The sequence below is a fragment of the Frieseomelitta varia genome, unplaced genomic scaffold (genome assembly GCF_011392965.1).
Source record: "Frieseomelitta varia isolate USP_RPSP 00005682 unplaced genomic scaffold, Fvar_1.2 scaffold_545, whole genome shotgun sequence".
NCBI classification, from domain to species: domain Eukaryota; kingdom Metazoa; phylum Arthropoda; class Insecta; order Hymenoptera; family Apidae; genus Frieseomelitta; species Frieseomelitta varia.
Window position 1 is genome coordinate 626736 of NW_025110307.1, and position 17270 is coordinate 644005.

The following is a 17270-nucleotide window of genomic DNA, read 5'->3' on the forward strand; positions in this document are numbered from 1 at the left end:
AATTATTGATAGTTGAGATAATTACTTAATAAAAATATAATAATTATTTAATATATATTATGCTAAATTATTATTTCAAAGGTTCTGATAATTTTCAAATGATTCTATAAATTTATTTAACACTCTTCAGGTGTTGTAAGTGTTCCAATATTTACGAACGACGACGTTCGCGTTTAAAACAAAATGAGAAACGCAATTCCACAGAAAATTGCTCTGTGTCACTGTGGATTTATTCATTTTGCTGCAACTTTCCATTACAGGGGGTTGTCTGACAACGTAAATGTGATTTATCGAACAATTAACATCATTCTACAACAAAATATAGTACTTTCTTTACCGTCAGCCAGGAACTTTGAAGGATAGCAGAGCTTCGCTGCTATTTTATTATCAGTTTGAGGCACGCGTTTCATTAGCTGCTTGCGACTCGTAAAGTCGTAGTTTAAGGTAGTTTAATGGGATCAATTTAGTTATTTTGAAGATGTTTGTTACGCGGCTTGTTTACATAAGGCGAAATTTCCTTAAAAAAACGTCGCGTATAAAAGACATCGAGGATTAATAGGATCATTTGACATTTTTACCGCGTCGTGGTCTATCGGCAATTTATGCATCGGCCTTCCTTTAATTTTTCACTGTTAACGTAAATCCCAGTCGTTTTGAATTTAAGACAGTGAACGATTATTGAGCTTCACGATTCACATCGATATCCAGAAGATCGAAGACGATTAATTTCTTCATTCTTATCGGTTCAAAGTTTGATTAATTAACAAAATTTAGCAGGAAGGAGTGTTACGAGTGTCTCTTTTGTAACTTTTCATCTTCTTTTCTATGTTCTAAGTCTAAATACTGATTAAATGTTTTAATTTGTAGAATGAATATCATTTTCTAGTAACGAAGCATTACATATGAATACGAGAACTTTATGACACAATGAAGAAAAAAATTCATCGATGTTCTTATATATTATTTCGAGTATGAAATTGCAGATGATATGATAAGCCTGGAATGCAAAGGAGCTTCGTTCTTCCGCCAGATGAGCTTGCCAAATATTTGACTCAAAATATCATTCTACATAAATACTGTCAAACAAGAAGAGGGACAGAGTAAGTGTATTCATCATTATCCGTATGACTTTGTGTAATCAATGTTCACAATAATACAAGTAAAATAAAACTAACGTTACGCAATAAAACAAGTTTGTATATTTACAACTAACAACGAAGATTCGAAATAAGATAAACGAACGCGTTACGTACAGCATTTGAAAACCGATTCAAAATTTTCATAGAAAGAACTTTTACAGCAGCAAGGCAAGAAATGTCATTCTCCTTTTTATTCCTGAAAGTACAAACTGTCCATTCCGAAACAAGAAACAAACTGACGTACCTTTCCTTTATCTAAAAAAATATAACTTTCTCTTTCTCAGGCGGTGCTCGTGCACGTGCGAGACCACAGCAGTCCATCACTTTACCGCGAGCTGAAGAACGACCGAAGAATCACCTTGCCACCCGTTATCACGTTGGTCATTTTGTCGCTAAGAATGGCATACGAGACGATCGGGAAACTCAATCGTCTTCGATTCGTTGAAAGGTGGGCAACTCGACCGAGCACAAGTCCCGAAGCAGCCATCAATTTCACGCGCAGAGGCTCGTGCTGCGATATTCAAAGGGTTGAACATGTCATCCTATCGAGTCCTCCTCGGATTCCCTGTTTAACGACACCGTGACGGTTGAAGGGGCGAGCGACTGCGTGCGTGTATACGTCTTTGTATGGCATCGCGAGCCGTAAGAAGAAAAGAAGAAGAAGTATAAGAAGAAGAAGAAGAAGAAGAAGAAGAAGGCGATGAAACGAAGGCGAGGGGCAGAGCGAAGCCGAGGGGGCAAGGAGGAAACGGGGGAGAGCACGAGGAACGAGACAGAGGCCTGGGTAAGTTATCACTCGAGTCTGGACCAGGAATAGTCGCCATGTGGTGGCAGCCGTGGGACTGACTATTTTCGGGTAAAGACAAATTTGGCGCGATGCGCTACGAGGGAGCAAGCAAGCCTCGTGGTAGTCTCAAGTGTAAGCTTACATATGCCGGGGGGTGTCGGCCACGACATGGAGAGGCCAATGGGATCTGTGCGGCCATTTTTAGAGGGCTCGTTGAAGCAACGGTGCTCCAAAGCTTTGGCAGCATTCAGTCTGAAGCAGTCAGCCAGTTAGGAGGATTCGCTAGAAGTTCTTGACTCGAGCTAACTCTACTAACATTCGGGACCAGGGAGGAAATCCTCGACCTCTCGAAGGACTCGGTCCGCCTCACACGTCCAACATGGACGGCCGCCGGTTGCCGGCCGGGACCGTACCTATCCGCAATCGAATCGAACAGGAAGTGAGAGCAATCAGGTACATTGCCGGTCGGTGAAACGTACCGTCGGTTTTCAAGATCCATCCTCGTGATCGCGCGGACTTCGACCGTGTCGGAACTAGTGGATTACGTAATCGTCCGATTGGAAGATGAAACGCGGCACCGTCACGGCAGCAGAATTGTCTCCTGGCCTTCGTCGTTCAGAAGTGGCCGATTTTCATCGATCCGGTCCCGATGAAACGGAAGAGGAGGGCCGATCATCTCCAACGGTGGGAGTTCGTTTTCCATTTCGAAACCGGGCGATGCCGTTCCGTGCTTCCTTACTTCCCATAGTGAATGCGACGTATGGAATGTAAAGAAGTATGGATCTGCGCCCAGGTGTATCATCGGACCGGAAACACGCCGCGGGACTGGCTGTTCTCCGCGAACCTCAACAGCTGATCAAATAGTTGGCCATATGTTTCTCCAGGCTTGAAGATACCAACGATTTCCCAACACATCGATGAAATCATGGAGAACGACCGGTGCATTCTGAAATGTTTTCAGAAACGACGATTCTTGTTCCTGTGGAAAGACAACGAAAGAGAAACCGGAAGTCTCGAGAGTGCGCGACGCAACGTTTACGCGAGGTTGTTCGAGTTCGATACGATTCGATCGTCAGAATGGAAAGAAATGCTAAGCAGCAATAGTCTGGCACTGCTATCTAGATGCCAGAAATAGAGGTAGTTCCTCGTATCCCGTAACGTGGACTCGGAACATCTTTCCACGTCCATGTGGCCTCTCTCGTGTTCCCTATTTACGGTCTCGTCACGACTACCATGTGGTCGCCAGCTTTATTTAAATCGGCAAAATATTTCAAGGCGTTCCCAGACCCGTTTATCCCCCTCCCCCTCCCTCCCCGTCGAGCCTCGATTCATAAACTAGAGATTTTCTTCTTGCAGATGACGGCGATGCACCGTTCGAACAGTAAAAACCGAGGAAAAAGTGCTCTGGTGCTCTCGCTTTCATTTATTTTTTTTTTTTTGCCCCTCTCTCTCTCTCTCTCTCTTGATTCTGTGCAACGTATACCAACAAGTAAAATACTACTCACAGCGGGACCGTAAGTATTTCAGCGTGAAACGCCTTTGAATTTTCTAAATTTAACAATTTAATTGAATAGGAACGAATTTTAAGTAATTTCAACGTGATTTTTAAATAATTAGTTAAATAAACGAACGAACTGCCCGAGTTGAGCAAAGAATTTCAGAAGCATATCTTTGTACGTTCTCGAGTTTACGTAATATCACGAACCTCGATAAGAAGCGTTCGTTTATGAATTTATTAAACCCACCGTCTAATTTTATTACAGCGGGAAGAAGTGCACGGCCGAGGAGAATGGAAGGGATGAAAATGGCAGAAAGAGAAGGGAGAGCCTGGAAGGAGATTCTCGTTCGGCGGTGGAGATCAAAAATAGGACGTATGGTCACCAGCATATTTCCATAAATGAGTTCTCCGGTTACAGAGTCTATTTCCGTTCTGGGCCGGCGACCGGTGTTGCAGCCAATTACAATCGGTTCCAGCAAAACGATTTACGAGTTCCGAGGCCGGAACTAGGGATCTACTGTGCGGAGTAACACACGAAGTTGTTAAAACGACAGAATAGAGCAGTCAAATTCTCGCGTGTTTTTTTTTTTTTTTTTTTTTTTAATCGTCGCGGAGGATAATGATCGCGAAAGATTGTGATTACGAGGGAAAGGCTTAGAGAGCCTGACGTCAGTGAGCTTCTGTGACGTAATCGGTCTTTGAACTATAGTTACGGATTTATATTAAGTCACGAGTAGAGTACGAATTTTCGCGCAATGAACATATTGTTGTAAATGCATCTTAATTTAGTGCTGTTGATACAATTTAACGCTAGAATTGTCAACAACTAAAGCATGAAACTTGTATCGTGATAATTGCACAAAATAGGAAATAATTTTTAGCACGGCAAAGGACACAATGTTCCTACATAAACATTATTCACATTTTATAAATACTTTTTATGCATCGTTGGAAATCTATAAATTAAATATGTACGAAATCTATGTGAAACTAAAATATGGAAATTTAGAAGAAATTACGAATTATTATTGTGATCATTTTGATCACTTTGGTAGTTCGAATGTTAAATAATGTACAGGATACTGTACAATTTGAATACTTTATATATTTTTGCATATTATGTACATTCTCTATAGTTTTGCATTATTAAATTTCCTATAAATGCATAAAATAAATCTACAGTCAATTATAGTTATAAGTAATGTGAATTTTCAGAGAGCCGAGTTTATAATAAGTTAGAACACGGTCTAACATATCATTCAGATTTTGTAAGAAGGGAATAGAAAACAGTTTTAGTGAAAATAGAAAACTGACGAATAATTTTAGAAAATGAGAGGAAATGCATCATTAATTATCAATAGATTGTTGTTTATTTTCGTTTAATATATAGGTATTGAAATAATTACTTATTATTACCTAATATCTATTTGCATCAAGTATATCTAATTAAATTTTATTTTTTCTACTTAAGAATTGAATTATATGCATAAATTTAATTTTTGTTTTAAAAAATAACATATGTATTTTAGATTTGTATTTGTAAGTATTTTATTATTAAATACCTCGTGTATTTTAAGAAATTAAAATCACCAACTGTTTATATGTTTATGTTTGAACAACAGTATTATTGCAATAATAGGCATTTATATTTTATAGAAAAATAGACAAATGTTTAAAATAGTAGTAATGTTTAAAATAGTACATCCAGTATTAATTTCATTTATATTATTTATAAGTCTTTAATAATTAAATTATAAGTCACAGAATTATATTTATCTTAAATAGAATTTATATTTATTTCATTTCTTTGGAATTTACTAGTTTGATATGAAATGTAATTATTGTAAATATATGTACAATATATTTACATTTCATTCGTTCAATGTACTCTGAGAAATTTACTTTTATATTAATACTTCATTCGTAGATCATTCTTGAATTATCTTTATTTGAATCATCTTTATCCGAGTCATAAGTAAATTATTAAATTAAATAACTTCGTTATCATATTTGTACAAAATATTCTTATATAATGTTTCAAATTTTACTTAGATGTATGAATCTTTGTATTGTATCATTTTATATCTTTTGTATTATATCATTTGTTTAAGAATTGATTTAAGAAATATTCAATATATCTATTCAATATCACAATTTGTTCATATCGTCTTATATTCAACTATTTTCTTATATAACGAACTACAACAACGAGATAATATATATAATCCTGAATATTAATGCAAATAAAAATAAACCATTTAATAAAATTATATAAAAGCTATAGATATGTATATTTAATTATATATAAAAATATATAAAATTATATATGTAAAAGATATCTAATTATATATAAAAAAAATTATGTAAAATACTATAAACAATTTTAGTGTAAGATTTTTAATTTTTAGACAAAGAATTTCACCAGTCTGGGAAAGTAATTTCTTTAACATCGGTAATAAATATTTATGCTTTCATCCTTATCATATCCAATGTTGCATACAGTTCACTAGAGGTCCGTAATATGGCGCTGAGACTAGAACGATAGCCAAAGGGCACATAAAATCACTATACTCTTAAAATTTAGAGTAACGTTTCACTTTATTACGCTATTATAAGAACTGATTACTGTCATTTTAATTGCCTTCTAAAATTTTTATACATACATTATTTAATTTCGCAAAAATAAATTCTTACCAATTATGCAATGACAATAGCAACGTAACATAATTCATAGCTACTTCAAGTCGTAAAATAAATTGCAAACAAAATTAGAAATTTTGTAGAATTCGGTCATTCGCAACGACAGTGATCTAATATGTATATATCTCGAAAATAAAAACAAGAATTCCTTAGAACGTATATATTTGAATTTTGTCTGATGTGTATTAACTTGCACTCACAATGTTTATTTATTTATTTTTTTTTTTTTACAAAACACTCTTCAATTTTTCATCGTTGCATTGGTTCAGTTATATTCCTTACGTGTGCACGTCGGTTGACATTAACCTTGGTACCGGTCGCCAATCAAATCTGTCACTCGTACGATGCATGTCCACGGTCTCGTCAACGATTCGACGAAACGAACGCGAGAAACAGCGAGAACGGAACGGCAGACAGGGGATAAAAGTGCGCTAAACGCTCGATTTATGAGGTTGAGACAGCACCACCGGTATGAACGTTCACCCTAATAAATAACTGACAGTCTACGGAGCAGAAACCATGGGGGTGGAGGTGGATGTGATCCCAGCTATGCGTGGAAGCCTCGACTATTCAGGATGCAGGCACGGCCGGATTTGCATTGCCGTCATTGTCGCGATTTGAATCGGTCGCTCGCTTGTTCGCTCGCGCAAACGCCTAGACTCTGTCGCGGCTTGCTACCATTGTGGCGAATAATTCTGCGGTGCCACGGGATTAACGATTGCCTTGAATGGGAAACGGACTACCGCGGCCAAGGAGTTGTGCCCCGGCTTTCGGCTATTCCGTCGTCGCGTAAAATGGCACGGCCTTTGTGAGAAGAGTTTCGTAATTTGAATTTGCATCGCGCTAATTTTTGCCGATATTAATCTTTTCGATACGGGAGGGCTCAGTCAGCTCTGTTTTGTAGTTTTGTTTGGTAGCTGAGCGCGAACGAAAGTGCTGAGATTGAACGACGAGAAATTGTATATGATGCTTCAAACTGTTACAATCCACTTGGTTAATAAAGCATCTACTATTCTGTCAGTTTCTTTGAAGATGTGTCGTACGCGGGTGAGAAAGTACAGATATTTCTATCTTCTTGAATTTTAAAAATTCAAAGGTCTCTAAAAGCATTGAAAATTTTTTTCATGATCAAAGTCACTTTCACCAGATCCATAAGACAGGCCTTGAGGATCGAAATTTTCTCTTTACAATCATTTCTTAAAACTTGCTGTACGATATTTTTTTTGAACGACGAAAATTCAACTTTTGAGACATTTCGTCTTGTCTAACCTCGTGGTGAAAAAAAAAATTTGACGGCAAGTTTTTTAATTAATCTTCAATTTTAATCTTAAAAAAATTTTTTCGTATTTTTAGTAACGTTTGAATTTTTAGAATTTTTTATAATTTACTTTAATGAAAATTCTTTCCCACGTACTGTATGATGTTTGAAAAGATGAACACAGTTTAAATAGATCGTGAAGTTATAATAGCTTAAAATATACAATTTTTCATCGTTATTCACTCTATATTTTTCTCTTTTCGTTCCTACAATAAATCAACTTCTCCCATCGAATCGCAGTGCAACATTAAAATCAGAAAACCAAAAAAAAAAAAAAAATGTACTTGTCATATTTTCTCTCCTCTGACGTCCGTTCGTCTGCTATTCTTCTTCTCGCTCGATTTCAATCCGTTTGTCATTCGTTTCTCGTCACGAAAGAAGAGAAAATTCGTCGAAATCGATTTCCCCGTTTCCGTCAGCCAACCGGACGAGCGAGCAAATTCCATAGCAAGTAATAACTCAATTATTGACTCATGACTTTAAACGGTTAGCGTTTCGTAGCGACCACGTGCGTCGAATTCCGCGGCCTGAATACGCGTGCCATTCGATTTCGCAGACAATTCGTCGGGCGGAAAGGGAGAGAAACAAGGGTGAAAAGAGAGGCGAGGCCAGAGGCGAGAGACCAGGTGAGGCAGAGGCCATAACGAACCGGCATTAAATTTGTCCACGGCAAAATACCTCTGTCCGCACAGTGGCGGTAATGTTCTTGATTAAGCCGAATGAATTATGCTGATATTATTCCCGTAAAATAATAATATTAGTCCTCGTATTATTGGCTAATGTTGGCATTTGCATTAATGCCTGCCTCTCTAATTGACGGGTCGCCACGTTTTGTCTATTTGTCATACGCGTTACACCGACTACCGATTACCCTGCTAATTGTAAGCATCAATGTAAAACGGGCACATTATTCTGTCGCTGCAAAGGCTATAGGCCAATCTATACGGCGATTCTGCGAATCTGCTGGATATTTCGACAATATCGAATTTAGTTTGTAATATTTAAAAAAAAAAAAAAAAACGATCGCCAGGTGATGAATTTTATCGTGCGCTATATCCCGCAGCTACTCGACTATTGCTAAATGAAAATGTATCAAAGGTATTGAAAAATCTCATTTTTCAACGAAGTGTTTCTTTTTTTTTTTTTTTTTTTTTAAATCAAGTTCTGTGTTTCACTTACGTGGTATCAAATCTCTGTAGTTATAGAGGAAATAGATGGACCTAAACTTGGACCTAATTCATTCTGGAGGTTTCTCTGAATTTTATTCGGCACGCAAACGGCTAATCAGTGTGTAAATGCAATAATAAATACGACTACGTACAAATACTTTTCGTAGTTACTGTATAACTTACTAAATTTCGTGCTGCAGTGATTAATATTCGAACATCATGGTATCAAGAGATTATTGTTCCACAGATTTGTTTATAATAATCTAGTAATAGTGTTGTTACAATAATCTGATTACTTTTTAACGTAATATATATATATATATATATATATATATATATGTATTATTTATAGTTTATATTAATTCTCTATATTTCACATCACGTATTTTTAGTATAAAATTAATAAAACGTATCCGACCTTTGTACAACAAAGCTGTGCGCATAAAATAAACAAAATTTACGCTTCTAACTAAAATAATTGTTACAATAAATTACTTATTAATTCTGTAAAATTATCGTAAACAAATATATATAAAGAAGCGATCTTGTGGACACTATATAATGTCTGAATGTTAATAAAAATCGCACTTTAATCTGCTCAACGAGAAACTAAGAAAAACAGAAGAAGTTAGTGGAAAGTACAATAAAAGGGGAGGGACTTCATTTGATGTGAAATGTGCTGTAGAAATTCGAACATTTCGAGAGGGGACATGCATTGGCGTAGGTGAATCGGTAGTCAAACGGACCCGAAGAGGGTTGTTGGCCATGCGACGCCAATAGAAGCCACTGGGGGTCAAATGACAGGCAAGCGCATCTATTGGCTACTCGGTACGATCGTCACGTTCGGTACGACAATTTATGACGATTGGAATAGCGGCCAGTTCAGCCGTTACACGTTCGCCCAACGGTGCCGGACTACTAAAGTTCCAAACGAGACACCTTACCAAACTGGTCCAATTAGCAGGAGCAGCGTGAAAAAGGATTCAGCCGTCGTATCAGCCTGTAACGAACTTCTTGATAGGAATAATCCACCTGTACTCCACCTTCGTTCCTCTAAAGCTCGATTTTATCTCGATTCCCTGGACGAAATTTAGCTTCCCGAGGAATAGTGCTTCCACGTAAGTGCGAGGGACGCTAGCATGAAGGACGAGGACGAGGGAAGATCGAAGGACGAGCAGTACCAACCGTGGCAGTTGTTCACGACGTATGGCTTCTATTATTTGATGTTACGTCAAGGTGTTTGATGATTGCCAGTGACAGTGTAAAGCTTCTTTTATCGTTCGATTTTGATCTAGCACTGTTTGTCTCTGTGAGTTTAGGTGAAATGATATATAATAATTGGGGTTGTTCTTACGTATAATGTTTACGTCTATTATTTTTTATTATTCTATTTATTTTTTATTAATTTTTTATTATATCATGTGTGTGTAATGTATATTTCTGCATGCTAATAAGTAGATGTACAGTAATGTGCTAATATATGTATTTACTAGTTCGTTTAAGCATCGAAATGTAAGAACGAGAGATTCGAGGCAAATTGCAATGTCTACGTATAAGCTTGAAAATTTATTGTTTCCGTAACGTGCGCAATGTATCGGCTGGTATATCAAGCATAGGCACAATTAAAATACGTAATTAACGCGATGCCGTGCATGATATCGACAGATATTGCGAAATGATTCTTCGCGCTTGTGATTTTCGGGGCGCACCGCAAATCGCGTATTCACCGATAATGAATTTGCTGGCTAATAAATTCAACCTATCAACGCATCTGGATTAACGTTTCAGCCCGTCACGTTAATATAGTGCACACTCTGAGTGCTCGTCAACGTTAGTGGCGTATTTGCAAATGTTATGCACACGTCCAGAAGCCACGCAGTGTACACGGTCAGAGCACTGACATAATAAAGATTTATTTACTCCGGTAACCTATACAACCCCGTTTGTCCGTGCTTCTATTCCCACCTAGATCTATGGATCTAACGGACAAATACAGGACTTAATTTATCTTCGTTCGTTCGAAACTAACGACCAGAGATTTGCATAGAAAAATATATCTTTCGCGAACAATTTTTCTAGACTACAATTCCTGGTTATTTCCTCCTTCAACTGGCTTCACATTAAAGTGTCTTTCGTAAACTGCTTTGCGCCAATCCTTTCGTTACTGTTCGCCGAAATTAAGAATTTTATAAAATTTCCATTCCGTAATTCCAAAAATGTGTTAACGTGATTTTCGAAACAAATATATGATATTCTAAAATGTAAGTAACAATAAAAAGTAGAACAGAATTTTGTTACACTTGCTGCATCTTCCTCGTATGACAACATGCTTAAAATCACTCTGCTAATTATTACGATACCAAGCTATACTTTTTGCCAGTATCGATTAATCATATTGTGTTTAGGATGAAATTAAGTGTCCTACTAACACTTGTGAACACGTAGTGTGCATGCCGAGTTATTAAAAAACCGCACGGTAAGCACGCAAATCATTCTACGTGAAACAGCACGATTTCGTAACGAAACGTAGTTGACGTGAAACTGAAAGCCAAAAGGAAAAGGATCCGCGACTAATCGAGGAGTAGTCTCTCTTCGCTTTGAGCTTTGCAAACATCTTATCGGGCGATAAAGCAGACTCGTTATCGAGTGCAGCCAGTATCGAAGTCGAAGCAACTGGCGCGATCCAACATCCAGGAGCAAGTAGTTACGTAAGTGGAGCATGTCGATATCGAAATTCTGTTAACTACATCACTGGTGGCCGCAGCCACAGCGACGAACGGCCGCCGGTGTCCGCAGCCATAGCGACGAACGGCGCTAGCATTGACAAGGCAGGAACGTTGGCAATTAATGGGGAGGTGGGACTTAATTAGTACAATCTCCATGGTGTGTTCCATTCCCGGCGTATCGAGTCCCATGTCTGCGAGCTGCCTCTATCCCCTTCTGTGTCTCACTTGCTCGTTCTCTCTCTCTCTCTCTCTCTCTCTCTCACTCTTTCTCTCATTCTCATTCTCTCATTCAACCCCTAAATACCGAACGTTCCAACGCGTTCTTCAGAAGAAGGTAATATCCTGGCTGGAAGCCGGAGCTACGACTTCTTGCAGGACAACGTTGCTGAAATACCGATTTCGGATACTTCCACAGATAGAGGAACGGGGAAAAAGTTGCTACAGAAAGATAGAGGGAAGAAGTATCGGCGTAACGAGAAATTCTATCCTGAGAGGAAATTACGTCGGACGGTGAAAGAAGATTTTTCCTAGATACCTGTACAGTTATTTTAAGTATATAAAATGAAGTATCGAGGTATGTTGCGTTATTAAAGTTTCATTGTGCCTCGTAATGTATAACAACAAGTTTGATATTAACAATATATAGTATAATATAATATATAATGTAATATAATACAATGTAATATATAAGCATAAATATAGACTGTCGCATATGAAATGCAATATGATGAGAACTTCCATCACCAGAAATACAGATATACGGAGAATTACAAAAAACTTACTGTAGCTCACTCGTTATTAAAAATAACTTGTGCCGTGAGAATTATTGTTAAACCAATCGTATACAATATAATTATAATTGAACAAAACTGACAAACTTTGACAAAAGGAATATGTTCGTGTTGCATGAATTTTTTGTATCTATGGCTATATATAAAATATTCACTAAAAAAAAAAAGAAAAATGTAACTCGCGAAATAAGTATCTCTGGTTAAATTCCATTTCTTTGATTTTCTCCACAAAAATATAAATTTGTATAAACCGCCTTCCAAGCAGACGAGCCTCTCCCTTCATTATCCCCCGAATTCTCCTCGAGACTCCGTTGCTATGAAAGGCGAATGCAAAATACGAAGTTCGGCGGCGGCTTAATTAATCAGAAATAGCTCGAGTCTAGAAAATCTTTTTCCGGTAGCGGAACTTGCGGGTATTCCCGAAGTCATCGAGATACTTTGAAACATTAAAGAGCCTCGGCCTATCCTGTTTTTAATTAACTCTGCATAGAATTCGAGGGAAGCTGCGCTCGGTCGCCGGATCTTCGTCTCGAAGGCGAGCGATATTGAATCCGCGGATAACTTTTCATGGAGTTAGACCGCTCGCCTATCTTGGCACGTCGTTAAGGGAGGCCCAGAGGGTGAAAGAAGAGGGAGAAGTACGATTTTATTGGACTACCGACTTCGACGCCAGGGAAAAAGGGGTGTACGTGTTTACATTACCAAGTAACCCGCGGCTGCATCCCGCTTTCGTTTTACGTTCTTCTTTTGTTGATATTTAAATATTACCATTCTTTTTATTATCATTTGTGATGGTAATTCTGCATTACCATTTATACACCGACTACTCCCAGTCGATTTGTTTTGTTTTTTTGTTTTTTTTAAATCATTTACTTTAATTAACCATTTATTTATCATTTATAACAACTATTTGTTTTAATTCTTTATGGTATTCGTCGATAATTTTGCATTACCATTTATACTGACTATTTCTAATCGATTTGTCCTGGTTTTTTTTTTTTTTATCATTTGCTTGAACTCGTTTGTTTTAAGTGCGACATCACTAATTAGATACATTATTATATCAATTTATAAAAATAATTCCGAAAACGGTAGAGGATTAGAAAAATGTCACTGAAGCTGAGACGAAAAGGTGAAATAAAATTATTTTTTCGCGTGTGTTTGACTTTTCTCAATTATTTGGATTTTCTTATTTCCCAGTAAAAGATATTCCGAAATAATTTTTATTACAGGAGTATTATGATATAAATAGTTGTTAAGTAATAATATTATAGTAGAATAGAACATGTAACAATTTATAATATTCAAATATAAAGTAGAACGCGAAAAGGAAATGTAATAGTAAATAAGAAACGAGTGAATGAAAGGTTAAGATAAAATTATAATGGAGAATTATTTATCTAATATTAAATGTAAAAAACTACATGAATTTCTTTCTCTCTCTCTCTTTCGAATAATTCTCGAAGACGAATCAACGCAAAAACCAAAATTCACGCGCAGCGAGCAGTTATAAAGGGAATAATAATTATTACAATTAATTTCAAAAGTTTTAATTCGATGCTTGAACTTTATATTCTTAAAGTTTCCTACAATACGGGTCAATTATTCACCCACTTCCGGCTCCTGACTACGAAATTTAACTTTTAGTTTTAAAAGGATGGTCGCTGCTAGCGTAATCGAATAGCGTTCCGAAAACTTTTTAATGGTTCTCGTAATTATTTGATCAAAATCACGGTAACGTTCAAATCCATTCACATTCCGCATCACCAGTTACAGCTTCGTCGCGATTTTTGAAACAGCAAGCGTTGAAAGTTCTTTTGTTTTAATGGTTTCTGACATTTTTTTCAATTCCTTTCTAACAATCGAATGTGAAATAAGACTTTTGATGTTTTAACTTCTGGTTCAATGTATTGTATTTCGCTTTCAACAGAAAACTATTCAATTAAAATTTTAACAATAACAAAATGAATTTGAAACATTTGAAGAATTTAAAAACATCAATACGAAATATAAAATAAGGAACAAGTTATATCAGGTTATATTAAGACCAATTGATTTTTATTTTTTTTTGACTTTTTAATTAAATTTCTATATATCGATATACCTATACAATTTTTATATTTCTATTGCATATATATTAAATTTTTATATTTGAAAGATTCGTTAGATTTTTAATTACGTATAATTCAGTTAAACTGTATAAATATATTACTACTAATCTAATATCTAATAATATTTTTCACATGATATATTAAACAATATAAATGTTAAATATTCAAATATTGAAATAAAATGTTCCCCTAAAAATCGATCAAAAACTACAATTACCGTTTAATCTTTTTGCTATGTCACTCTTTGATTGCTACGTCACCCTTTTTTTTACGTCGTTACGAGAAGAGCAATTCGTTTGGAACAATAACGATCAATTAAAAGATACTTTCAACTGTAAATTGCAGTGCACTGCAATTTATTGAAGAACAAATTTATCAGGATGATTAGATTGTAAACTTTTCTGATATAACTATTAACTGTAATACGAGAACATAAAATCTTTAAACTGCTCCAGTAAATACTCTAAAAGTAATATTTTCCATTGAAAAATTTCCAATATAGTGATTTTTTTCATCTATATTGTGATTTATATTATATTTTATATTACAATATATGTGAAATATATTTTTTATATAATATTATAATATAAAAAATATATGATATATTTATATTATAATATATAGAAATGAAATAAAAGGATATTTTACTCTACGTTGTTAAATAAGGATAGAAGTTTATTAAAATGGGAACTAAACACGCTCTCTTCACTCGCTGACGATTTACAACTTTACACTCTGCCTGCTTTCTTCTCGATATGCGTTCTCGAAACTTTCATCCTTAGCACATTCACACACAGCCTAATACTTTAGGTCCTAGGTCTGAGCAATTAAAACAAATATTCCCAGGCCTATCCTTCGCTTTAATCATCTCAAGTGGTATTTCACAGTTGCCTCGTCTTTTAATACTCCATCGCATATATATTGATTTTATTAAATCCTTTATATCCCAACACTTCAATCTAAATAATAATCCCAACACAGCAAGTTCTTAAATAACTTTTAAAATTCCTTTATTGTTTGTTAAATACCCGGTTCCATAAACTAGAGCTGTGAATAATGTCTCGACGCTCTTCTAAAAAAGAAGTCAAAATTACCTCTGTCCGGGAACAAAGAGTAGCACGCGTTTCCGTGCCCGAGACTTTTTTTTTACCAAAGAGACGAAAGAAGAAAGATAAAAATGAAAAAAAGAAGAGGGACAGCGAAAAGACACGGCGCCAGAACCACTATACCGGAGAGAAACAACAGACACCCGGGCCATGGAATGGGCCAATTGTCCAGGTTGGCGTGGCAGAGGCTCATAAATAATACAGCGGTTTCGTTTTCGACCGGGGGGAGGGGGGGAACACCGTCGGAAAGCAACAATCCCTAAGACTGAAATTTTCTCCGTGGCCCGGTGTCATTCCGCATGCAGCGTCAACACGGATAATGTGGCGAATGGTGCGACGTCAGGTCGCCTTCTGTCTCCCATCAACGAAGAATCGCAACCCGCTTACGACAACAAAGTGTCCTTGGAACCCGAGAGGCGAGAGCGTCGGGACGAGGATTTGCCAACTGGGAAACAAGAGTACGAACGAAAGAGGGAAGAAGCAAACGAGGAGGACGAGACAGGTGGCGGCCGCCCAACTCGAAGGAACTTGAAAAGCTGACGTTTCGCTTACGTGCTGAAACTAGCAAACGGAAGATATATCCCACGCGTCCGAGGTGAATTTGTCAAGTGGGCATCGAGGACCTCATTGAAAACGATGAAAATCGGATAGACGCGAAGGCGAGATTTCTTGTAGGACGCCCGGCCATCTGACGCCCGCGTTATCAGACGTATTGACAGCGATACAATGGAGAACGATTCTCATTTAGATCACTGCCTGAGAAGCAGAAATTTTTAGCTACGTGCCAGGTTGTAATAAATTAGCCGACGTGTGATATCTAGCTTGGAATATCTCAATACACTGCAGGTAGGAAACCAACTATCGTTATACAGTAGAGTCAAAAAATATAGAATTTGAAATCTAGAACGAAGCACAACGATCTGAAATGTTTTCGATCGATTCTGTATATCTAGTAAAAAAATTAATGTAAGATAGTTTCCTGAAGCATATAAAAAATACGTCCTCTTAATCCTACAAAGTATTCAGGTTTATTCAGTAGAATTGGATTGTACATCTAATCTAATCTATTATTATTATTAATTGTATAATATTATTATTATCATTATTATTAATCTGAGCAAGAGGAAAATGAAAGATGAAGAAATTGAACTGAATAGTTGTTCAACTAATTAAACATTCGAAACTGCAAAATAATAAATTTAAATTATAAATCAATACAATTTTGATCGCAAAAGAGTTTTCCTATATATCTACACATTTGGCCAGACGTACGATGCTTCAGTGTACTCAGAGTACACATTAAACGTCAACATCATTTTGCATTCTCTCCATTCTACGTCTCTATCTACCTCAACGGAAGATGTAGTCAGAATTTCGAACTCGCGGAGATTCGAAACATTTGAAACGTTGTCCGCAGATAATCGTGCTCCGGTAGATAGTTTATCATAGTACTTATAATACTCATAGTTTGGTCTCAACGGTAGGAACGGTTATTCCATCTCTCGTTTATCAAAGTCAACGAGCAACAACTCAGTGGACGATTCTAGATTGAGTCACGAACACCGCCTTTTCTGAGTCGACTATTTTCTTTTTCAGGGGAAAGAAGTCGACGTGACACGTGCCATTTTTATCATCTTGATTCCCATTGTTTCGTACCATCGAATCGCGAGAAACACCAAGTTATTTTCGTGTTTTTTTAACGCGTATTTATTGCATTGTAATATAGTAAAAGAATTTGGCGATACATTGAAGATTAAAGTTCTTTCTTCTTTAATCTCCTAAAATTTATCGCACCATCTTCTCTCGCAAAGTTATAATAAAAGTTTAAAATAGAATGACTTCTATTTTGCTTCAGGGTCTTGTGAATGAACACCTTTCAATATAGAATATAATGTAATCCAACGCTTGTATAATATGTAAAAATA

At 36.5% G+C, this 17270-nt stretch overlaps 2 protein-coding genes across 2 annotated transcripts in view; one reads left to right on the plus strand and one right to left on the minus strand.

Moving 5' to 3' along the window:
- The window catches only part of LOC122533685 (E3 ubiquitin-protein ligase MIB1-like), a 64267-nt gene that overhangs the window by 34916 nt on the left and 12081 nt on the right, over window positions 1-17270 (minus strand). The gene's annotated exons all lie outside the window — the stretch shown is intronic.
- Window positions 2188-4717, plus strand: LOC122533686. The gene is made up of 2 exons (XM_043663623.1): window positions 2188-2379; window positions 3690-4717. Exons 1-2 carry the CDS (start codon window positions 2306-2308, stop codon window positions 3952-3954), a joined length of 339 nt encoding a protein of 112 aa, XP_043519558.1. The 5' UTR covers window positions 2188-2305; the 3' UTR covers window positions 3955-4717.